Source organism: Phoenix dactylifera, chromosome 5 (assembly GCF_051530095.1).
Source record: "Phoenix dactylifera cultivar Ajwa chromosome 5, Ajwa_hap1_PhDact_Kaust_v1.1, whole genome shotgun sequence".
Lineage (NCBI taxonomy): Eukaryota > Viridiplantae > Streptophyta > Magnoliopsida > Arecales > Arecaceae > Phoenix > Phoenix dactylifera.
The window spans coordinates 22,339,348-22,365,188 of NC_143194.1; the positions used below are offsets into that span (position 1 = coordinate 22,339,348).

The 25,841-nt window shown below is 40.2% G+C and overlaps 1 protein-coding gene across 6 annotated transcripts; it reads right to left on the minus strand.

Moving 5' to 3' along the window:
* Window positions 1-245: 245 nt before the first annotated feature.
* Window positions 246-11,679, minus strand: LOC108511678 (VQ motif-containing protein). Of its 6 annotated transcripts, none has more exons than XR_015987122.2 (2): window positions 7,028-9,744; window positions 246-1,101 (listed from the first exon to the last, which is right to left on the minus strand). XR_015987122.2 is itself a non-coding variant. In XM_088721866.2 (2 exons), exon 2 carries the CDS (start codon window positions 7,896-7,898, stop codon window positions 7,083-7,085), a length of 816 nt encoding a protein of 271 aa, XP_088577992.1. In that variant the 5' UTR covers window positions 7,899-7,920; window positions 11,191-11,679; the 3' UTR covers window positions 6,676-7,082. The 6 variants fall into 6 exon arrangements, 2 of the variants coding, with proteins under 2 accessions (XP_088577992.1, XP_038972714.2); XR_015987123.2 differs by lacking the exon at window positions 246-1,101 and adding an exon at window positions 1,108-2,680; XR_015987119.2 differs by lacking the exon at window positions 246-1,101 and adding an exon at window positions 2,810-3,385.
* Between the last annotated feature and the right edge of the window lie 14,162 nt (window positions 11,680-25,841).

The window sequence follows — 25,841 nt, forward strand, 5'->3', positions numbered from 1 at the left end:
TGGTGTATGCCGTACAGGATATAGTCTTTTTAAGCTTACCTCTACAAAATGGTAGCCTATCCAATCTACTTGGTAATCTTCTTTGCTTTATTTTATCATTGCATTCTTTTTTTTATCTTTTTTGTTAACCCAAAAATTTAGACTAGTTTTAAAAAATAACCTAATGTACTATAATTAGATGTGTTAATATTTTTAAGAATGCACCATTCAATAATAATTAAAGCTAGAATCTTTTACTACTAGATGGAGATGTGTGACCTAGCCGCAACTTAGATAATTGAAGGGAATCATCTTGCCCTATCTGCAACACGTCATTGCTGGCTTTCATGAGCGACATTCACCAGCCATTTGGTCACTCAACGTTTATTGTTATTAAGAAACTTCTCAGTGATTATGGTGCAGGTTTCCATCCATACTCTGCATGCGTGTGAGAGAGCAATCCACCCACTTTATAATGACCTAGGTCCAGATATTTGGGGAAGCGTCAGCATATAGTATTTGGACTAATACAATAAGCCCTAATTCACTCTTTGATGTTTGTGTGGATACCTTGTATCTTGGTCCAGAATAATCTTTTTATTTATTTTTTTTCAAAGAGAAACGCAAGAATCCATTCTTGACAACCAATAACTCAACCAACGACACCATTGATTCTTGAACGCTGAAAGGGTTCACCATCATGATACCCATATCAGCAATGAACTTGCCTATCATGGATTGAAGCAACTATATAAATGCCAATCCAATCTAGTGGTGGTGGATGTACTCAGCGTGAGGCAGCTACCGCAGGATCCGCTTCCTCACACCTTGAACAATCATCACACTTCGCATCAGATTTCACCCCTCTTGCAGGGCCCACTAAATTTGCACTTCATATTCACCACTAGTTCTCAATAACATAGCATTCTTCCTATCAAACTAAAAGAGAAAACTTCCTTTTATATAAATAAATATATATATATATATTACTTAAAAGATTTTTTTGAAAAAAATTAAGCCCATCATTTTAAAAATTTTATTTTGGAGAACCACACTTCTGTCTTTTCGTTCTTGTACTCTGTACTTCTTTCTGATCTCATATGCTAAGTACTGTATAGATCCCTGTTGTTTAAAAAAAAATAAAAAATAAAAAATTAGAAAAAAGTTAAAAAAGTATCACAAAATTACAAATCGGCATGCTTATCGGGACCATCCATCACAGAGATTTTGCAGTATAATATTTTTGTCTAGAAGGTGGCTTTTGCCGCTTGATTTCAGGCCCACAGATTTGATAAGATCGTGTTTCATCCACTCAGCTTTAAATGATGACCGCACTGGTGGACCCCCTAAAGGTCAGGGGCAATGGAATTATATATTTTAAGTAGCATGATTTATATATTTTAATAATTTATAATGTACCATCAAATATCTCTTCTATTAAGAAGACCCTCTCATCATCATCATCATAAAGTTGTATAGAAAATACCTTTATCTGCATCCACATCTTCTGGATAGAGCCGCTAGTATTTCTGGTAATAATATAATTTCCTATGTCTAAAAGTTAGTAAATATCTCGATACAATTTTTTTTTTAATTTACTGTGGTGGTAATAAATAATTAAGGAAAAGAGGAATATTTTAATACAATTATTAGACCCTTATTCTATAAATCTTGCAACATTCTAGAGCATTAAAATGGTAATAGAAATAGAAATTGGAATAAATGATTCCCATTACAGCCATTTGGTTAGAAAAAACTCCATTCCCATTCTAATTCTAGAAAAAATAAGAATGCTCAATCCCTCCAAAACTCAATTCTGATTCTTTCCTAGTATTCAAATTTCATTACGATTCTAATTTTAATCATGAACCAAATATGATAGAGAATATGGCCATTCTGATTTTAATCATGAACTAAATATGATAGAGAATATGGTCATTCTGATTCTAAAACTCGCTTGATGAAATGGCTGAGTTTGCAAAATGTGAAAACTGAGTTGGACAACCGGCAACAAAAATCTCTACCTAAAATATTAATGAGATCAGCATGATTAAATCAAATTAGATTTTTACTAATGAAAAACCAAAATAACCCATCTTAATACCAGACTTCGTATCGATACCAATATGTTACCATATTGATATGTCCAATACATATGCCGTACCAATTTAGTACCTATATGGTATGGTATGATCGGTATGTACTGGTATCAACCGATATGGCATTCTTTGATGAAACAATTGATATAGAAATGTATCTGGCCGCCCAATCCTAAGGCTTATCGGCCATAACAATTCCTTTCCCCCGAAGGAACGATTCCATCATTCGCAGGCTCCATGAAGATTGAATGGGGAACATCTAATTGAGTTCTAGCTTGGGCGAGATCACTTCAGCTGCATAGCAGCTCAAAGAATCATAAGGCCAACTTTGTTTTAGCTGTGGGACCGTCAACACTCCGGCATTAGGTAATCCAGCATACAGCCTAAGGTATTCCAGCATATACCTCAAATGCTATTGCAGCAACAAAACCATGGGCAAAGCTCCCCTGAACCATCCATTAAAAGAACTTTCTTGGATAACCTCTTGCATCAATCAGAGCAGCAGATGTTTTTTGCCAGTAAAACAAATTATGGAAGGGTCCAACCTCAAAATTCAGATAAATACCTGTTTCTATGTACCTCGGAGATATGGCTAAAAAACCCTGTTTGCAGAATTAAGATGGAATTAACCTCAATAAGCAACCGAAGAGGCCAAAGGGCCGTCTAAGTCTGATATGGATAAATCTATGAAAACTAGATACAGTCGGATATGACCCAGGTAGATTAGGATATTACAAAACAGTGTATGCATATGAACCACGTCTCCATCATAAAACAATTAGATAAAAACGAAAAATAATGCATACAAATTATAGTAGATTAAGAAAATGTCCATCCTCTATGTGGATTATACCTGGATCAAAACCCATAACGTCTCCCGCCTGGTACACTAATCAACCTAATGTGAACAGTGGGTCCAACAATGGAACAGGGAGGACCTTAAGAGATTAATATAACAAAAGAGGTTTGAGATAGATCGGTCACCCAGTGGTCAGCAACTCAGTTGCAGAATATGACTGACATGATGCTTAAAGCAAAATGATGTTAGAGGGACAGGAAGCAACAAAGTGGCTGCGAAAAGAGAAACCATGAAGGTTATGATGTTGATGGCAAAACATATCCATTAGCAAGCGTGCCAAGCCAGGTATCCTAAAAAGTTACAGAAAGCATGAGGTTTATCCAAAGAAATAATGAGTAGAGATCAAGGTTTGCAATCTCGGTAACAGAGCATACCACGGCAGGGATGAAGGCCACTTGATCAGGTTATTATGATTTTGATCCAACCTCTAAAGGAAACCCTGAGGCAGCTGTAAAACAGTCGAAGTAAACTGATAGTTTGATTCAATATTTACAATGCAAAACTATATGCCGAAGAATTTGGTAAAAAAAATACAAAGTGGACAGCAAGAAGCTAAACATGCGAAAAAAGTAAAAGAGCAGCAGCACCGCCTGCAAGCAAAGGCTGTGGAAAGGAGGCTCAACTGCAAAACAGAAGCAACTTGTAGATGCAAGCATTGTTTCAATTCAGCCAACATGTAGTTTCGTATCAGTATCTGGTACTCTTGATGCCATATATCATGCTTGACTGACCTACCCGAGCCTACTTGGCCCTTAAGTTGGAGAGCTGTGGGCTATCCTTCAGGGTGGGTTGAGTATAAGATGAAGCCGATGAAAGGAGAGCAGAACAATTAGGCAATAACCCTCGCACTATTGTCGGTTGCCAAACACTTTAACCTAATTACAAATCATAAGTTTCACAAACTATTAGTTGGTGTTTTTCTTTTTATAACTAATTTGGTATCAAATTACCTGTAATATGGCTTGTTTCATTATTTTAGATGAATTATTGCGCTTTAACTTGAGAAGATCAATGAATGATGTTGCGGAATTTGCAGGAAAATATTATCATGCTGCAATTAAATGGTTCTCCAAATAAATGCATAAGCATATCCATAGATTACCCTGTTCTTTTTCCCCCCTCGAAAGTGTTCAAGCCCTTACATATGTTCGCATGTATATATGTATGTCTAAGTATATATACGCATTTAGGCATACATATGCATGTATGGATATATGCACGTATATGTACTATAATTTAACATAATATACTTTAACCCAAGATTTACAAACTCGGCTTCACTTGTGATTCTGGTGGGGCAAAATTAGTTTTGGCTTCAGCAATTTCTATTTGATGTTTGATTTCAGATAGCCAAATATAATAGGGAAAATGAGAAAATAAAAGTCATCAAAAAATCACCCCAAAAAAAGCAATTTGGTACCATTTTACGGTCGATTGTGTTGGTTGAAATCTTTGGGTGTGTTACATATCTTCAGTGATCTAACAGAATGTAAACATTGTTATGAAATACTAAAAATAAGAGAAACAATAAGATATAAAAATTGAAAGAAGAGGAGTAGAAGATCATAAATTTAGAGAAAATATATTACATACCATTTGCCATTTGGGCAGATCACTATACATGATATGTATTCATGTTGAAATAAAAAGTTTTCTTTTGGTATATATTAAATTTTATACTGAATTTGGTCATTTTGATTGAAGGATGTAAGCTAATCAAAACTGAACCTATACCGATGAAACTACTGAAAAAACTCAGGCAGTTTCAGATCAATTTCTCTTGGAACTTTAAACACTTGCATGCTAGTTGCCTCCTAGAATGTTGCTGTAGTACATCATCACGTGTTTTGAAATGCAGGAACCAAATCCAACCGTAAATAGGGCTGGAAGTGGGCTTGGCTCGGCGAAGCAATGTCCCCACCCAAACCCAGCCTGAAACTTTTTTTTGGGTTTCGGGCTGAACTTAGAACCAAAATTTTTTCAATAATCGAAGCTCGAGCCTGACCCAAACCTAATTGGGCTGGCCCAAATTAGCTATTTGGGACAATAATAAGTCTGGCACGAACCTGATTGAAATTTAATATTTCATAATACTGCTTCACAAGAAAATGAGCTAGCTAAAAATTGGGCTTTCTCTAAATGATACATGATACATTATTTTCAGCTAAACCCATTTTACTTTGTCCTTTACTTTCTCGTTATTCCTCCAAATAACAACATACAAAAATAAATTCATTCAGGCTTGAATTCGGGCCTAAATTCAGACTCCGTTTCAAGCTTTATTTGCGCTCGGGCTTGAACAGGGCCAATGATATACTTGAGCTCGGCCCGACAAACAAATGGGCTCTACATGTAAGCCCAAACCAGGTCTGAACTTTTTCGGGTCTGGCCCAAACCCCGGCCCAGCCTGATGGACCTCAAGTTGGCCCGAGCCCATTTCTAGCACTATCTGTAAAAGATTATAAATATTTTATTACTGTGTTATATAACATCTTTTTAAGTGCTCATGCTTTTTTATTTCTTAGGCATCATTTCTTTGCTCTTGCACTCATCAAGCTGCTAAGGATTGTTTCAGAGGCTGAAGTCAAAAAATAGATGGATTATAGGTAAACGAGATTGAACAATTAGTTGATTAAAGCAAAAGCAACCCAATCCAATAGCAAAGAGAAACCAGGCTCATGTATTGCATCTTAGATGCAAAACGACAAGACTGACATTCGAGGTGTATGATAAATAAAATCTCAGTGGGTTAAATAGGCCTAAATTCAGCTTAAACCCAACTCAATAATACTATGGTCCAGATATCCGAATTTACGAGTTAGTTTTGGATCCCAAACCTAGGCCTGATTTCCCAACCTAACTGGGCAGTCTCTTGCAAACTGAACCCAATAACCCCAAGAAGACCAACTTTGAAGTTGATGAAAAAACAATCATAAGTTTGAGTTAATTCCATCAAGATTAGATCCAACTTCCAAGGTGACACAGCCACATCCAATAAATGGGTTGCGTTTAGGTTTAAATGGCATATCAAAACCAAAATAACCTAGATTTGGGCCATGCTAGGTAGGTGCAAACCTAGCATAATTTTATACACATCATGTTACGGGGTTCAGTCTCAAGGACAAACCGGCATTGGCATTATAAGGACCAAAAAAAAAAAATCATCAAGGCTCAGTCTCATCATTCTCCATTCATCCGCTCCAAAATTTAAATTTTATTTTGGGGAATTACATAAAAGGGCAATACAATAATCTTACCCCTATGTGGTTAGATACCATAAACAATGCCCAATCTCATCCCCAAAGCAAAGTATGCATGCACGCTTTTACGCTCAAGTGATGTTTCAGAATTTTCTTTACGATCATCAAAATTAACAATCCATTTGGTGCATACTAAGGAAGAACTAATTGATCGACCATCCAATTCAAGATAACTCCATTGCCAGATTGTAACCTTTAGGTGGCTGTCCCGTGCTAGTTTCCCAGGCAGCTCAAAAATAGTGATTTTAACTCCAAAAGTCACTCTCTAGTGGACAGGCAGCAGATCAAGGCAGGCTTATTCCAAATTATACAAACAAAGAACGGAACTATGAGAAAGCACAAGACAAGGCCAGCTTATTATACCGAGCTATTTGATTTCATGGATGACGGAAACGAGAAACAATTTGACCTTTTCTTATCCAATCTCTTATTTCACCTCAAAAGAGGGCTAAATAGGAGCATCAAAACCATTTCACCATAAGAAAACTTGTTGCACACTAACTTCTTCATAAACAGACCAAAGTACAATACAATTCAACACCATACCACCGTCATTTTACAAAAAATATGTATATGGATGTCTAACCAAAGGTATCATTCTTTTCAAGCACCAAACAACAACATTTTTGAAAGGGTTCTACGTCCACATCATCCATTTACAAAGATGAACATATTTTTTTCCACTTTCACCAGCATCAGATCTCTCCTGATGACTTCAAAAATGCTGATTAAACTTTAAGAGTACATATTTTCAGGAATTTAAAATAACGAACGCATGGAAGGATATCAAAGATAAACCCTAGCAGATCTGCGGCAGAGAAGGGGCTTACCTTCTGAGCTGGAGAGCAGGCTGATCCAGAGAAAGGAAGCATCGGAGCCCTCCCTTCACGGATCCCCCAACCTCGGGCTCGGCAAGGGCACTCCTGGCGAGGTCGGGAACACCATGCCCGGCGAGAGCATCATCTGGTACGCTGACCGGGGAGACGGCAGGCACCCGAACCCTAACGGCGAAGTCGGCGGGGGGAGCAGCATCGCCGCCGCCGCCGCCGTCGGCGAGGGCACCAGCGGCGGCTGCCCGCCCCCGCCGCTGTGGAGGCGGCGCATGTAGGCGGAGATGGGCGACTCCGCGGCGGCGCTGACGGTGGGGAAGGGGGGGAGCGGGGAGAGGGGGGGCCTCGTCCAGACGTCGGCAGCGGAGGCGGCCGGCGGCGGGGGCGCGGGGGTAAGTGGAGAGTGCTGGGGTGCTAGATGGGCGAGGGGCGGCGGACGGATGCGATGGAGGCGGGAGGTGGCGGCAGGAGCGGCGGCGGGAGGGGGAGGAGGAGGAGGAGGCGCCGCCGGGCGGGGGTGGTGGTGGACGGGGGATCCGGTGAGCTTCTGGACGACGTCGCGGAAGTCGTTCTTGTCGATGTTGTAGACGGGGGGCTGCGACTGCTGGGGCGGAGCGCCGCCGCTATTTATCGCGGCGGGCGGCGGGGAGGGGCGGGCGGAGTTAGGGTTTGGATTTTTGGTGAGTGGCTTAGAGATCTTATAAGAGGCCTTGTTGAGGGACTTGAGGGAGGTTTGGATGTGAGAGCTAGTGGTGGTGGTGGAGGAGGAGGAAGAGGAGGAGGTGGTGGTGCTAAGAGAGCTGCTGGTATTGGCGGCGGCGGCGGCGGTGGGATTGGGGATGGTGGTGGAGGAATGACAGCTTTTTTCCATGATACCTGGGGACCTCTGAATCCTGCCTATAAAGAGAGGAAATCTATGTTAAGGAGATCAGAGTGATAGAGAGGGTAGGATTATAATCCAACAACAAACTCTCCTCCCTTTCTTTCTTGGGGGGATCCTAGCAAAAAATATACATATATAACAGCTGTCTGCGGGGGGTTGGCTGTGAGTTTTATAGAGCTCAGCCCCGCTGGTTGTGATGAGACGGGAGAGGAAGAGTAGAAGGTTTCGAGAGTGCTGATGGGTTGGCGAATGGTGTGAGAGGACCGAGCTTGGGGGGTTGTTGGCGTCTCTTGTAAGAGTTAATTACATGGAATTGTTGTGTAGTGAGTGACTATTGACGTAACAGAGAGTATGTGCTCGGTATTTGCATTTTTATCTGGGAGGAGGCGTTACATGTTTGTTGAATAAACTTGTTCTACAAGGACTGCTTATTTTTGTCCTGTAATCGTCTTGCTTGCTATTGAGTAATGAGTATAATAAGCTAGAAATATCATTCATATTTAGGATTGTTAATGTTAAACTATTTACTTGCTAATGACTGTGAATATAATTATTATACACTGCCGTTGCTGGCTTCTCCCTCATTTTCTCTTAAAAACTTATTATATGATGTCATTGATGTCAAACACAATGTTAGCACATGCAATGTGGAGCATTCAATGCAAGTTTGTTATAGAAATATTAGAAATATATTTTTTAAAATTATTAGAAATAATTTTTTCCCGGAATGGATGAGGTATCTACTATATAGGCAATTTTATACTCTACAAAAGGAAAGTACTCCTTTACCGCCAATTTTTTTTTTAAAAAAATATCCTCGCCGATATCCATAGAGACTAGTATTTTTGAGAAGAAAAACTTTTGGTCCCAATGAATAACGGAAGGGCACCGGTCTCTACGACTAAGTTTTTTTTTTTATTTTTTTACTTTATATATATTTAGTACGGAGGCATTCAAAAAAAATTAAAATTGCAACATATCCCAGAGCGAAAGCTCATTTTCTCCGATTTAAAAAATGTTTTTGGAGTCGCCGACCATATACTAGGCCTAAGCCTTGGCAAGATACATCCTTTGTTGGGAATTTCAAGTACCAAAGAAACATTAAATAGGTTGTGAATCATGTAATATCTCAGCAAAATTTTGTGGAACTGTATATTTTTTTTTTATGTGGATATGTTGTTATTTGGAGCAAGAATATTATTTATCGTCTCCGTGCATGACACGTGGCGGTCATCTAAGGCACCGGATAAGGTTGCGAGGAAGGGCAAGAACACGTGCAAATAGTTAAAGTGAGAGGTTGGGGAGAGGACAAGCGTAGAGGGAGACCGTCAAAAGGATGCGTTTTGGAGACGTCGGATGGCGACAACGTCTAGGCGATGTGGAAAGGCACGTGACGAAGGCTGTAGTTTTTGGGTTCCCGTGGATTTTATAATCCTTCATTAAAATAAAGGACCCCATGAAAAGGAGGTGCCTTGACTTGAAAGCACGCCTTTTTGACCGAGTTTGGTGCGGCTCCCTCGTAAAATTTTATTTGGTGTTGTGTCTCTTGGGAAACGTTGGAGAGGGGGGCTGTGATCGACCGTTAATCAATTGGGTGGCTGCAATTGATCTGTGTCCGGTACATGGGATGAGGGGGACCCACATAGACGTGACGCCTGCGAGACCAGAAGAATCCGTGTGCTGCCAAAATCCGGTGTGACGCATCATCATTGAGATCAGCTAAAGATGAGTCCTACCGGATACCAAAGGCAGAAGCCACAGAGCACTGCATGTGTCCCGAATTAGATTAACAATGATCCCTCTAGTTTGTTACAACTTTTTTCCCCACCCTCAATGAGACCGCTTGCGTAATTGTGTTAAATTATACATACATACATACATACATACATATATATATATATATATATATATATATATATATATATATATATATATATACACACACACACACACACACACATGCATACATGCATGTACATCCATATCTATACATATATACATATATACATATATACATATATACATACATATCTATACATATGTACATATGTATACATGCATACATGCATACATACATATGTATACATGCATACATGCATAGATATATATGTGTACATGTATGGATAGATAGATATATATGTGTATACATGCATATATATGTGTATATGTGTATACATGCATATATATGTGTATATGTGTATACATGCATATATATGTGTATATGTGTATGTATCCATATATATGTGTATATGTGTATGTATACATATATATGTGTATATGTGTATGTATACATATATATATGTATATGTGTATGTATACATATATATATATGTGTATATATATATATATATATGTGTGTGTGTGTGTGTATGTATGGATAGATAGATGGATGGATAGATATTTATTTTCTAATGTCGCAGTTCTCTAATTTCCACAATGTGCACACCTACTTTTGAATTAGCTATCTAGCTAGCAATCTTTCAAAATCATGTGATGCACTTAGTTATGTTTAATTTAAACCAAGCATGGAGTCGGTTCTAAAAATATTGGTGTGTATAAAAATTAATTTTTGCAGCAAAGCAAAATATTTGATTTGTGCCAAGATATATATGGGTGATTGTGCTGGTTATGTACTAGTTTATAGTTGAACAATTTATTGTGGGATGTAGATCATCTCCTAATCTTACTCTAACCTGCCTTGGCTTGGTTGTACATTTATTCAGGGGCGGCCCAATACATTTGGGGGCCTAAGGCGAACTTGCTAAGGAAGGCATTTTTTTTTAATGATGAAAAAATTTAATAAGTATAAAATATTTTAAAATTTTACTAAAAATAATTCTGGGTAGTGTTTTGATGGTTTTAGATTTAATAGAGAAGGGTCCTAGGGGCTGTAACATTGGCTGTTCAAACAAAATTCTTATTCATTGAGTGGTTTATTCAAAAAAAATATGAAATAAGTTTTCTAAGGTTAACACAAATAAATAAAATATAGCCTATCTATAACCTATATTAAGAGACAATCCAGAGAGGGGCAAGAAACTGTGTTTCTTGACAGTTTGCTTGGGTGAGAACTTACGAAACCTCGACGCCTAAAAACAAGCAACTCATATTCACTTTAATATAAACCATCAGACAGAAAGGGGCAAAAAAAATGTTAAAAAAAAGCTATTTTTATATCAGAAGACCATAAAAATAAGAAGAACAACAGAGAGAGAACCTATCTAGACCAATTAGTGTGATCAAAGCAAAGGGCGAATTCATCCAAAGAGTTATAGATTACCCTTGATTCCAAGAGATGTTTGGCCGGATCCGACGGCCGTCAGAGCGTACTCGATCTGCACCAGCTTCTCCAAAGGGCTGAATCAAGAAACATGAGTTAGGTTCTGGGGATTCGAGGGTTCGGGAGAAGGATTGGAAAGGGGTGGAAGGAATTAGCGTCGCTTAAGGAATCCCTCTTTCTCCCCAGATCTGGCATTGGCTCCTTAGATCTGCGATGTAGTCATGCTGATCCTCCTCCGCAGACCTTGTGGCTCACCCCCCACCACCCAAAATCTGCGATGGTGGCCCTTCAAGACGATTAATTTTAAAAAAAAATCCGTTCAAGACGATTAGAAGAGAAGAGAGACTCTTCTTCCTCCCTAACGTGGATCGGAAGACTAGATAAGGAGAAGAAGAGAGAGAGAGAGTGATATTAAGGAAGGAAGAAGACGACGCCGCGCTGGAGACGAGCGGATGTTTTTATCCGAAGTGGGATTTGAGAATGGCGAAGGTTTCACTGTTTCACGGTAATTTTACTGTTTGCGGGCGGCAGTGGGCCTTTCTTCCTACGGCCCCGACGGTAATTTTAAGATTTTACTGTAGCTTTTGCCTGCGGTGGGCTTTCCTCTGGTCTAGGAGCGCCAGTGTAACTGTTACTCTTGTTTAATACTCATGAATAAACTAGCAGAGAGAGAGAGAGAGAGAGAGAGAGAGAGAGAGAGACAAAAAGGCTTGGAAATATGCTACAATGATTCTTGCCAAACTAAATTGATCATTAGGCTAGTTAAAATCAGATAAGTGCATGCCAAGCTAACAAACATTAAAATAGGTGATGTAGGATAACAAGCCATAATAACAAATTAGTTGTTTAAATGTTTGAGTCTCGATAATAAATTGAAATAATATTTTCTTCTCTGGACTAGAGATCTTTTTTGAAAAAAATAAGCATGCAGAAGGGTATTGCCAAGGGTTTTAACCTAATGTCATCACGGATAGGTGTCACCTGTCCTTTCATGATTTAAGAGTTCACATTATGTGTACAGCTCACATGCCTAAACTACTCATTAATAATAAAGACATCGCATCATTTGTTATTGAGTTTAAAAGTCCTGATAATTTGTAGATTCCATATATATGCCAAAACTCAGAGTTTATAAATTATTTTAGTATTCGGTAAACCTGTTTTATATTATACAACACCAACTCCCTAATATAATCTCCATTTTAAGCACTAATGTATTTTCTTACCCTTTATTAGTGTACCTGTCAACTGTGAGGTGAAGAATAGAATCCTCCTTACATAAATTTTATTAAATTTCAAAAATTACAAAATACAAATGTATCTTGTTTTACAGTCGCAACGATTACTCATGCTATAGTTATCAATATGATGATGAAAAATATTTACAAATTTTGATTTTTTTTATTCATATCATGGATGTCAAATCATTTAATAAATTTTGTTTCAACTATATTTATCTTTTCCTCAATTTTCTTTTTCTAGGAGCAATGCCACAACACGATGTTCCTAAAATAAATTTTTGTGATCAACAAGCAGTACTAATCTCAAGAATGATTTCAATAACAAACATGGGAGTGCCATAAATATTGCTGCTAATGGTGGAGGGGAGAACATAATTCTGCTATCATGAACATTGAAATAATGCGCATTAAAGCTATTTTCTCATATTTCTCTCTCTTTTTTTCGTCTATTTCTCAGCTATCTTTCTCAAGACAGACTGCCTACATCATTTCATCATAATTGCAATGAAATGGCAGCTCTCTACCAGCTCTAATGCTCTTCCTAGTGTCGAATGTAGATACCTTTAATAAGAATCTTTAAACTTTAGATTGCATCACTCACGTGAGAGGACCAGGGAGAAATGTTTTAAGTTGACTAAAATATGGGCGATGACACAATTGTCGCGATTGATTTGAAAGAAGCCAAACGGTAACATTCAGCCATGAAGTCTTCAACTCTCGAGTGAGATGCATGAAGAAGATTTCCAAGGCCTACGTAAGATTACAAAATTTTCAATTTGTTTCTTCCAAACCTTAGAAGTCCGGGCTATGATTGCACCGTTTCCAATGGATCTCCAAGTTGCTCATATTTTATGAACTTTCAAAGTCCAACGAAGGTTGTTATTTTAAAACAAAAGAGTTTTGATAATGACTAATTTTGAATTGAAATGAAAACCAACAATTGAAACAGCGCATGCCTCATATTTTATCAAGCCAAAGAAGATTAAAATAGTCATGTATCATGATATCATAATATTTATTCTCAATGCAAATCCACTATATGCTACTTGGATACATTTGTTCGGGTGACCGTTGGCAAGCCAATTTCAATACCATGATTATTAGAAGTTAATGCATCTACAGATTGCAATCTACTTATATTCCTAATGCATGGGCTTTGTAATTTCTTCCATTCTTCTCTTTTTATCTTTTTTCTAATAATGATGGCTTAGCTTGTTATTGTTTTTATTTTTTATATGTTATGAATTTATTTGCTATATTTAGTATCTGATTTTTATGTAGCTTTAGTTAATATCTTACAGGGATTGTTTTGCAAATTGAGTAGTTCAAGCAATCAGATTTTGTTGAAACTAACTATGCCCATTTCCGGGCTTAGCAAAATTTTTAAATATGTTTACAATTTCTTTGTGTGCAAGAGCATCTTTGCCCTGTGCAAGTTGTATCAGTGCTTTGGCAATTGGTTCAGGTTACTTTAATCTAGAGTTGGACTGTTTTTTTCTGGTTGGGTCTAGGATGAGGTTCCATTGCTGCAAAAGCAACAATTAATGTCCCCAATTTGATATTCAGGAATGATACAATAACATAGGCAAAAAGAAAAAGCTAGAAAATTTAATAACTTCGAACTCTTAAAAAATAAACATTCACATGACATTAAAATAAAAATATTATTTAGCATTGCAATCAATCTGTATTAGATTAGCATCCCGACTAAAATGAAATGTTTAATAGAGATTGGAGCATAATTATCCAGTAAAGTTGAAGCCAGAGTATTTTTACAAAAAAAAAAAAAAACATAAAGTATATTTTTGCCATATGAAAATGAAGTGATCTTTTCCGCAAAATATCTAATATTTATTTTAGCAGCAAAAAATCAATTGGCAACAATTGAAAGAAAGTAATGAGTATCTCAGAAAATACTTCAAATTTTGGCAGATAGCCATGATTTCTTTTTTCCATTAGCACCTGAACGATATCTTCATCTTGCAATCAATAATCTGTACGTGGAAGGACCAAGGAAGACTTTGCTGAAGCACCAAAGGAAGTGTCAAAGAGGACATCGTCATGGTTTACAATGAGAATTTGGGCTAAATATCATAACCATGAAAGCAACGCAAATACAAAACAAAATTTGAATGTCTTCTTTCTCCACCAGTCTAATATTCTTTTGGGATATTCAACATGAGTTGTTAGCTACCTTCGTCAGAAAAAAAAAGAAAAGAAGAGTTGCTAGCTACCTAACCACGCATTTCTTTGGGATTAAAGGGCACTCGACTTGTTCAATGAAATGTAAGGTGGGCGTCCACTGATTTTCTCCTTAAAATATATAAAAATCTTCTTGGAAAAGGATTATAAAAGGATTTCAATTAGAAATGCATGTCACGGTTCATTCTGTAATGTCCGGGCCCACAACCTACTAGGCCCAATAAGAAATAGGCCCAGTTAGGGGTTTGGGCCCAAATTTTTACTGTGGGCAGTACCATCAGAGTGGCAACCGGGAAGAGGTTGCCACCTCATGCTGAGAAGAGAAAGGATAAGGCCACAATTGGCCGACAGGGAAGGGTCACCTCATGCCCCACGTGGCAAGGCCAGACGCAACGGCAGAGCAAGAGGGGGCAGCTGGAAGCTCCCGAAGCTAAGAGGGCAGGGGGGATGGGACCTCACCGAGGCCCCCCCCCCCCCAGCCATGCAAAACCTGGAGCCGCCACCTCAACCCCCTACTGGCAGCCGATTCCGGCGCGCCTGAGACCGGGGGAAGCAGCTGTCAGTCCCGGAGCAAGGAGGAAAGGAGAGGATGGGACCTCTCAGAGGAAGCCTCATCCCTCAAACAAATTGTATAAGCCTCTGCCGGTAACCTAAAATCACAGACCCCCTAGAACACAGAGAGCCGAAGCCCTGGAGCCGAAGGCGAAGGAGCCCTGAAGCTCCAAGAGGAAGGAGGGACTACCAGGGGGAAGAACTGCCCAACGGTAACTGGCAAAAATCCAGGTAAGTGGCCCCTTTTAATAAAATTTTAGGGAGTGGAGAAACCCTCTGTGGGGTATTCTCCCCTCTGTTTCAACTATGGGACAGAGAGGAGAAGACCGGCAGAAGGGAGAAGGGTCACGGGCCGGACCTATAGACCCCGGATCGGCCTGAGAACGGCCGCGGCCCAAGGCCAGGCCCGATGACCACTCGGGCCGAGCCGCCTGCAGGGCACCGCAGCCTCGGCTGCGGCTACTCTAGGGCTCGGGGGGCAGCCCCGGGCCGCCGGTCAGGTTGAGCCGGCAACCGGCATGGCCACAAGGCCGCCCGCCCCGGCCGGACCACTGCCTCCTCTCCGGCAAGAGGCGGTGGTGCCGGAGGGAAGGACCAAAGAAAAGAAAAGGAAGAAGGGAAGAAGAAAGAAAGAAAAAAAAAAGAAAAATGAACTCACCGGACCTTGAGGCTTCATCCCCTCCGGCCATGCCTTGCCGTGGACGGAGTGGGTGGAGGCTCTCGGGTATAGCCGGATCCCGACCCATCTCCGAGCCCTTCCCCTCTCCGGCATCACTTCGGAGGGAGGAAGGGCTGGCCTTCCCTTCCGCCGGTGCACCGGGGGGGGGGGGAACCCCGCCTCGGTTGGTGGATCGGGGGGAGCCTCGTCTCCCCGGTTGCCTGCGGGAGAAGAAGGGGAGGAGACAGTGGGTTTCGGAGGGGGACAAAGGGGTCGGAGACTAGGGTTTTCGGCAGAAACAAAGAGGAAAGAAAGATAGAGGGAGATGTTTTTGGGGAGAAGCAAAATCGGTGAGGGGTGAAGGACGCTTGCGTGAAGCCCCGGAACCGGCCAACATCTGGCAGGGGAGCCCGTGTTTCCCCCTCATGTGGGCCCGATAGTCACGTGCCCTGCGCAGGCGGACCGTGACATTTATGAACGTGCTTGGCCAAAGCATACATTGTTTTACAACGGGTTTTTGAATATATCCTTATGAAATGTTGTATTTTGCTAAAACCGCTATCTCCTTTAAATGATGCTAATCGCATGAATTCTTATGTTTTATGAAAATTCTGTTTGACTGAAAATACTGCTTTGTTTTCCAAGCATACATATTTTGCCATGATAAATTGTGAGATAATATGCATGTCAGCTTCTCAAACCCTGCATAAACATGGTTACCATTATGTTCGATCCGGTAAGATTATGTATGATTACTTACTGAGCCGTATAGCTCATATCCGTTCATTTACTTTTTTTTTCAGATCCTCACCACTGATAGCTGCCAGAGACACGTTAATTTGGTATCAGGGCTTCTTTCTTTTGGGGTAAAGCAAGTATACTTTTGTGTACATAAACTACATAGAAGCTCTGTATTTGGGTACTGACCAGCATGTTGTATTAAGAATGCTTTCATATGAAAAGATTTGGTTGGTTTGACTACCCTGTTACCCAGGTATGAGGCTGCGTGCTATTGTGGGCGGTAGTCGGCAATAGCACGGCCGTGTCACGGATCCGGATCCGGGGCGTGACATTCTAGTGGTATCAGAGCAATAGGTTAATCATGAGTAAAAAAAAAAAAGAAAAGAAGTTCTAGCTAAGTAAAATTCGATCTAGATGGAGGAAAGATTTGCAGTGCAAATACATATGAGGTATTAAATAGTTCTGTTTGTAGACAAATAGTATGTTATTAGTGAATTCAAAGGATTTTGATCAGAGTACGCAGCGAAAACATAGTGATCTGAATTATTTATCTAAGTTGGCCAAAGTATTATTCTTTTGATTCGAAAAGTTTTAATAATAAAAGATTTGATCTGTTTTCTTGTGTAGTAGGATTTTTCTTGATAAATAAAAAGAAAATGTTCGGATTTTTGGATATCACTGTGCTATCTTAGATTCTCCAGTTCTATGTCATGCTGAGAAATTCTTAGCATCTTGAGACTAGAATTAACGGATCATCAATTTTAATCTCAGATCTGGAATATGCTGATATAAACCTTCGTCCTCCTAAATTTGAAGCTTGAATTTCTTTAATTAATATCAACCTTTTATTTGATTGAAAGAAATTGAGGTGGTCAATCGACTTTGATGAATATCTACCAAGGATGGATTAGAATTTTTATGATCTAATCTTGTGATAGATCAGTTAATCAAGAGAAGTTGATATTTTTACAAAGAAACTTGATCTTCTTATTCAGAATTAAGATGTTGATTTTCGTGTATAAGAAAAAAAAAGGAGGTTTTGAATTAGATCACGTATTAAAAGAACTAAATCTTGAAGTAATGGACCTTACTCTTTTGATAAGATCTACTGATGAAGTTGTATTGATAAGAAGAATTATTAGAAGATTTGAGTTAGATTTCTAGTGGTATCAGAGCTCTAGGTTTAACAAGACTATAACCGTAAAAATTTGGGGTAATGGGTAGTTAAGAGTATCATAATATGTTAAGATTGTCATAATACCTTAGTCGAAGAAAGCAATTTATTTCAGTTTCATCCTAAACTCTTGACTGCTAGGTAGCTATAAGAAATAGGGAATACTCAGACATTTACCCTGATGAATTACCGAAATTACCCCTGGTTGAGAAATCGAATTCACCATCGATCTTAGGAAAGGGACCCATCTTCAAGGCTCCCTACCGGGCGATTCTTGTTAAGCTATAAGAACTGAAATTTTTGGAGGAAAACTTTGTCTACCTAAAAATGTCCTTTTCGAGGAGTGTTGCTCGATTCGGGCAATACGGCAAAATGAGTCCTCGCTATATCGGTCCACTTGAGGTATGTTTAATTTTGAGGACGAAATTTATTTTAAGGGGGGTAGGATGTAATGTCCGGGCCCACAACCTACAAGGCCCAATAAGAAATAGGCCCAGTTAGGGGTTTGGGCCCAAATTTTTACTGTGGGCAGTACTATCAGAGTGGCAACCGGGAAGAGGTTGCCACCTCATACTGAGAAGAGAAAGGATAAGGCCACAATTGGCCGACAGGGGAGGGTCACCTCATGCCCCACGTGGCAAGGCCAGACGCAATGGCAGAGCAAGGGGGGGCAGCTGGAAGCTCCCGAAGCTAAGAGGGCAGGGGGGATGGGACCTCACCGAGGGCCCCCCCCAGCCATGCAAAACCTGGAGCCGCCACCTCAACCCCCTACTGGCAGCCGATTCCGGCGCGCCTGAGACCGGGGGAAGCAGCTGTCAGTCCCGGAGCAAGGAGGAAAGGAGAGGATGGGACCTCTCAGAGGAAGCCTCATCCCTCAAACAAATTATATAAGCCTCTGCCGGTAACCTAAAATCATAGACCCCCTAGAACACAGAGAGCCGAAGCCCTGGAGCCGAAGGCGAAGGAGCCCTAAAGCTCCAAGAGGAAGGAGGGATTACCAGGGGGAAGAACTGCCCAACGGTAACCGGCAAAAATCCAGGTAGGTGGCCCCTTTTAATAAAATTTTAGGGAGTGGAGAAACCCTCTGTGGGGTATTCTCCCCTCTGTTTCAACTATGGGACAGAGAGGAGGAGACCGGCAGAAGGGAGAAGGGTCACGGGCCGGACCCATAGACCCCGGACCGGCCTGAGAACGGCCGCGGCCCAAGGCCAGGCCCGATGACCACTCGGGCCGAGCCGTCTGCAGGGCACCGCAGCCTCGGCTGCGGCTACTCTAGGGCTCGGGGGGCAGCCCCGGGCCGCCGGTCAGGTTGAGCCGGCAACCGGCGTGGCCACAAGGCCGCCAGCCCCGGCCGGACCACTGCCTCCTCTCCGGCAAGAGGCGGTGGTGCCGGAGGGAAGGACTAAAGAAAAGAAAAGGAAGAAGGGAAGAAGAAAGAAAGAAAAAAAAGAAAAATGAACTCACCGGACCTTGAGGCTTCATCTCCTCCGACCATGCCTTGCCGTGGACGGAGCGGGTGGAGGCTCTCGGGTATAGCCGGATCCCGACCCATCTCCGAGCCCTTCCCCTCTCCGGCATCACTTCGGAGGGAGGAAGGGCTGGCCTTCCCTTCCGCCGGTGCACCGGGGGGGGGGGGGGAACCCCGCCTCGGTTGGTGGATCGGGGGGAGCCTCGTCTCCCCGGTTGCCTGCGGGAGAAGAAGGGGAGGAGACAGTGGGTTTTGGAGGGGGACAAAGGGGTCGGAGACTAGGGTTTTCGGCGGAAACAAAGAAGAAAGAAAGATAGAGGGAGAAAGAGAGGGAAAAGGGGAAGAAGGACCGGAGGAGGAGAAAGCCGAGGGTCCCGGCCGGAGGCGAGGGTTACAATAGAGATGAAGGAGAGAAGAGAGAGGGCTTGGGAGCGAGAGAGGATATGGGAGGTTGAGAAGGGAGATTGAAGAAGAAGAAGAGGAGAGGAGAAGAGGAATGGGAGATCGGGATGAAAGAAAGGAGGAGAGGAAGCTTCGGGAAGGAGAAGAAAAGAAAAAAGAGAAGAGAAGAAAAGGAAAGAAAAAGAAAAAGAGAAAGAAGGAAAAGAGGAAAAAAAAAGAAAAAAAAGAAAAAAAAATGAAATGGGTTTAGCCAAATTTGACTAACCCAAGCCCAATTAAACTGGGCTAAGTCTAAATCTGAGCTCAATCAGATTGGGCTAAGTCTGGACGAGCCCAAACTATAAATTGGGTAAAATCCGAGCTAATTTAAGTTCAATAGAAATGGGTCCGAACCCAATTAAGCTGAGTTGGTCTCAGCAGACCTAATTGATTGTGAATCAGGCCCAATTCAAGCCCAATTCAACTGACAGAAGATCGAATTGATCTTGGGCTAATCCTGACTCAGGCCCAAATGAGCCACATTGACCAAATCAGAGGACCCAATTGGCTAGAAAAGGTTGGACTGAATTATAAACGAGGCCCCATCCTTTAATTAAAAACCCAATCAACCCATGTGGACCCAATCTGGTTTTAAATCGAACCCCAAAGGCTTCAAATTGGATTTGGGCTAAATCCTTGGATGGGATCCAAGCAAGTAAGTTCATAGTATGATGAACTAAGAAATTTTATAATAAATAAATGGGGAATAATGTAAACCCTATGATGTTGTTTTAGGTGATTAAGGATTTGTCACCTGGACTTGAGCAATTTGGAAAGCGAATTGATGTAAGTAATCTGTCTTAATCTTATCGTAGATCTTGTATTACGTTTTATAAGATGAACCAGTGTTTTTCATACAATTTGAATTGTATACATAATTTGTGAAGAAAGTAAGTAATCTATTTTAATCTTATTGTGGATCATGTTACTATGTTTGTTAAGTTTTTAAAGTGTTATTCATGCATGATATATTATGATGGATAAGTAACTTGCATGATCTCATAAACTATGGCCATGTATGCACCATGATTATGCTGATATTTTAATCATGCATGCAAGTTGGTATAATGAAATACTATCTAGCCAAGATGCACTATAATGGGCTCAAAGATGCTACTGATCGAATGCAACTGAGCTGGCCTTGCTAGTGGCCGAGAATGACTAAGCTGGCCTTGCTAGTGGCCGAGAATGACTAGCTGGCCCCGCCAGTGGCCGAATGGACTTCGCAGTAGCATCCGAGAGAATGGACCACGGCATGCCGGGGGCACGGTTTCATATGCATACTTTATGAAAATGATATTTGAAGCATGATCATGAGGCTTGTTTCAGAGCCTGGGTATATGAGGCGGGTGTTTCCAAATCCTGCAGATGCGTTTTTGGGGAGAAACAAAATCGGTGAGGGGTGAAGAACGCTTGCGTGAAGCCCCGGAACCGGCCAACATCTGGCAGGGGAGCCCCGTGTTTCCCCCTCATGTGGGCCCGATAGTCACGTGCCCTGCGCAGGCGGACCGTGACATTTATGAACGTGCCTGGCCAAAGCATACATTGTTTTACAACGGGTTTTTGAATATATCCTTATGAAATGTTGTATTTTGCTAAAACCGCTATCTCCTTTAAATGATGCTAATCGCATGAATTCTTATGTTTTATGAAAATTCTGTTTGATTGAAAATACTGCTTTGTTTTCCAAGCATACATATTTTGCCATGATAAATTGTGAGATAATACGCATGTCAGCTTCTCAAACCCTGCATAAACATGGTTACCATTATGTTCGATCCGGTAAGATTATGTATGATTACTTACTGAGCCGTGTAGCTCATATCCGTTCATTTACTTTTTCTTTCAGATCCTCACCACTGATAGCTGCCAGAGACACGTTAATTTGGTATCAGGGTTTCTTTCTTTTGGGGTAAAGCAAGTATACTTTTGTGTACATAAACTACATAGAAGCTCTGTATTTGGGTACTGACCAGCATGTTGTACTAAGAATGCTTTCATATGAAAAGATTTGGTTGGTTTGACTACCCTGTTACCCAGGTATGAGGCTGCGTGCTATTGTGGGCGGTAGTCGGCAATAGCACGGCCGTGTCACGGATCCGGGTCCGGGGCGTGACACATTCAAGAAAGAGACCCCAAAAAAGATATATTTTATCATAACTCCCATGCGAGGCTAAGAAGATATCCAATGCCTCCTACTCTAGATAGGAACAGGAGGCTCTTGGCTGCTTCAAACCTCAAATCGATTCCCAACAACGTTTATATTGTTTTTATTATGTCAATATTAATGCCTTGCAGCTTGCAAGTCTTTATAAATAGAGATCCATATTATTTGACGTTTGATTTAAATTATCTTAATGCAAATATCTTGATAATGACTATTTGTTTCCAGATTATAGAAACAATAATCATATGCCTTGATAGAAACCGATCCTAAGAAAATGAGATTAGGTATTGTTATGGTTGAAATCTAGCCTAAGGGCGACCACGCTAGAAGGGATCCGAGGAGACGCCGGCCGGGGATGGAGAAAAAGGGCTACCTCCAGTGGTCCGGGGTACCTTCGAGAAGACGCCGGCCGGAAAGAAGAAAGATGGCCACCTTCCTGCACTCCGGAGCACCAGCACAAAGCCTGAGCCGGAGATTCTGGCGAAGGCCCTCCAATGGCTAAGTTAGCCAGGCCTTTTTTTAGAGTGGGGAGCTTTCTGAATGCCTTTCCTGATCTCTTGTAGCTCAAAATAACTTGTAGTAGCTTGTAGAAGCTTAATAATGCCTGTAAAAGCTTGTAAAGCTTACCGAGGGCCTTTTCTATCCTCTTTTTATAGGATGAGGGTGATGACTGTTGTCTGAAATCTCAGATTAAGATGTGATCAGCTGGCCAATAGCTGGAGAAAGCGTGTCGACGGGTGCCAAGGTCAGCCTGGCTCTTGGTGGTGCCGAGGTCTGCCTGGCTTTGGTCGAGGTTGTTGCTTGCGGTCAAGAGAGCCTCTTCATCTTACTCGGCTCTGAGGTTTGCTTGATCGGAATTGGATGACTCCGTGCCGGAATAGGACGATCCATTTTGCCTCCCATCAGGTATCAAAATATAATCTCAAGCATCGTCATCATCGTACAAACTCACAAGTGCACTTCCAAGGAACTTTTACTCGAGCTAAACAAGTGTCAGCTAGGTGGATAGGGGATTAATGTTGCTCAAGCAAGTAGTGCGTAGAAAGTCTCATGAGAACTTTATCCAAGTAACATAAATTGATCAACAACCTTAATTATCAGGATATTAATTAAATTACTTGCAGATAAGAATGATTAGGTTGCAGCGCCACATAATTGTCATCTTTAGTGATAATAATTACAACAAGAATGAAGGTCTAAACTGATGGCCGAAGAAAATTGGACGTCCAGAACAGCCATCTGCAGAATGCCTTCTCATAAGAGAGAAACCCTGAGCTGGGAGTCTGGCCTTTCTTCGCTTGATGGACTGCTCCAATTTCATGCTTTCTTTTCCTACTTTCAATTAATGGGCCGCTTGCTAAGTAACCTTATGAATGAAGGCATTACGAGGTTATTGTTGCATTCAAAAGGCCGCAATCTGGTTGGGCGCAGTACTAGTTCAGGTCTGGCGCTCAGTGGAAACAAATGGTTTTGTTGGAGCTTGGTGCAATTTCCTACGGACTTTGAGATTATGTCGAACTCAAAAGTTGTCATGAAGCATAAGCAGATGTAATTCTATTTTGGAGCATTCTAAAAGCATTATTATTAGCAGCCATGGCGATTTTGAAAAGCTGCAGTTGATCAATCGCAGCCTTCATAACGAGAAAGAGGATTGAGGAGGAGGAGGAGAAGTAGAAGAAGGATGGCGATGATTGATGAACCTCTCTAAAACCCTGAGCTGGAGTGGATTTGAATTGTTCACCGTCTATTAAAGATTATGGAGGAAAATAAGATGGCGCTCCACAGTTTTTAAGTTGTACAAGGTTATGATTTCAAAAAAAAATTTCAAGATAATTGGGAGCTATATAATGTATGAAAGGAGGGTTTGCAACTAGTAATTGACTGCTGTTTGTTCCATTTTCTGAATGAATGAACGATGATTCCCATCTTTTTTTACATGGGGGAAAAAATTAAAAGAAAGGAAGAAGAAGAGAGGAAAAGAAACTGGTAACGACTGAGCCTAAACTAATGAACATTATGACTAATAGGAATTTACCTGTTTGATGGAGCCTGGGGGCCCGTCCCACACAACAAGGCCCAGATTATTTCATTTCACATAAGGCTTGCACCATTTGGCCCATTTTTGGCCCTTAATTTAAGGAGAAGCAACTGAAACATTGTCCGTTGTTTATGTATTTAGGCTCCATTTGGCAAAACTGTTGGCAGTAAAATTTTCAAAAGTAGCTTTTCGAAGTACATCTTTTATAAAAAGCTATTTATTATTTACTAACTATATATATTTTTAAAGTATTGTGAAACTTTAATATGTGTTTGACAAACAAACCGAGGAAGTACTTTTGGTATGACAAAATAGCCAAAAAGGACATTATATAGTATTATACAATAGAATATAATAAAATATAATATATATTAATACTTAAATATATGATATAGTATAGTATTATTGTAATGTAATATAATATTATTCTAATATAGTTAATATAATATTGTATACTATAGCATAATAATATAACACAATTCGATATTATATAACATAACATATCTACGTATTATGATATAATATAATATAATATAATATTTATATCATAATATAATATTTTGATATAAATATTATAATTATTATCATTATATATTAATATTTTATTAATATAATATATTTAGGAACTAATTTTTGGGAAAAAATATAGAGGCATACAATCATACTTGTAAAAATGAAATTTTACGATTTTTTTCTTTTCAATGCTTTTCTTGTTCAAAACAATGGATAAATAATTGAATGAAAGAAATAATACCTTCATCACGTGGCAAGAGAAAAAGCTAAGGCTGATTAGGGTTTTTTGTTTGTTAGGACTCCTGCCGATTTCTTTTTTCGTGCATTATGATATAAAGGGACACTTCCTGTAATTATATAATTTTATTATAGACATTTTGGTCTAAAGAAAATATATTTCTAAAACAACTTGCCAACGCATGCTAAAAGTACTCTTTCGAAGAAGCTCTATTTTAGAGCTTCTTTCAAGTAGACATTTTCAGTTTTCTGGTAAAGCTAAAACAACCATCCGATTTTTTTACTAAATACCCATATTCCATGCAAAAAATATATTTTTTTTAAATATGCATGCAAAAATATTTTTGGAGGGCCTGAAAGCACACTTAGGAGATTGAAAATATTTTTTGCCCACCAAAAGCTCTGCCTCTTAGCAACCAAAAAAAAAAAAAACGGGGGGGCTTGACCAATTAGCCATTTGCACCTCAAATTTTGTGCCCATACAAAATAAAGGGCCATTATAATTTGTACGTTGCCAAAATAAAATTGTACACTAATAGATATGAGAGTTAAATTTGGTTTTTGGTCCAGAAACAGCGTTCTATACATGCAGCAATTTTGGAGGTTGGGACCTTAGAGAAGCAGGGTGATGTTATATATAAATTAATAATACAATGACAAGTATTGTTCTTGGGATGAAAATGATAGAAAATGCCTTTTCTACCTGTTAAATCTCCGACAAGGGGAGGCTTTGGCTTTGGGTAAAATATCGTGTAATTTGCATCGATAATTTTTCCATATATATGAAGACTGCAATTAGAGTGGCTTTATGACTGCTTACTAAATGGATGTGCAGAGGATAGATTCCTTGAAGAACAAAAATCCTCTGGTGAGGTTACCAAATTATGTCATCCAGGGAGAGACTCCCGGCGTACCATATTCCCCATCTCCTGACTCTCAAAGCATCCTCAAAACTTACTTGAACTCGAGGTCTCTGTCTCGCCACCACCGGCTGCTACCTCAGCATCATCATCCTCTTCGCGTGAGAATGAGAGCATGAGCAAATGGTCGAGTCCATTTTTTTTTTATTTTTTTGTCGAAACGGCAAATTTTATATAGCTCTAATATGAGTACATTCTACCAAATCATGATAAAGAAAAAAGTACAACGAAGAAGGTATATCTACTGCAGACGTCCAAAGAATCTCTCCGGAGTATTGGGCAACAAAGAAGGTGACCCA

Excerpts from the sequence above, each read along its gene's own strand:
- LOC108511678 (XM_088721866.2), bottom strand. The coding sequence starts at position 7,898 with ATGGAAAAAAGCTGTCATTCCTCCACCACCATCCCCAATCCCACCGCC.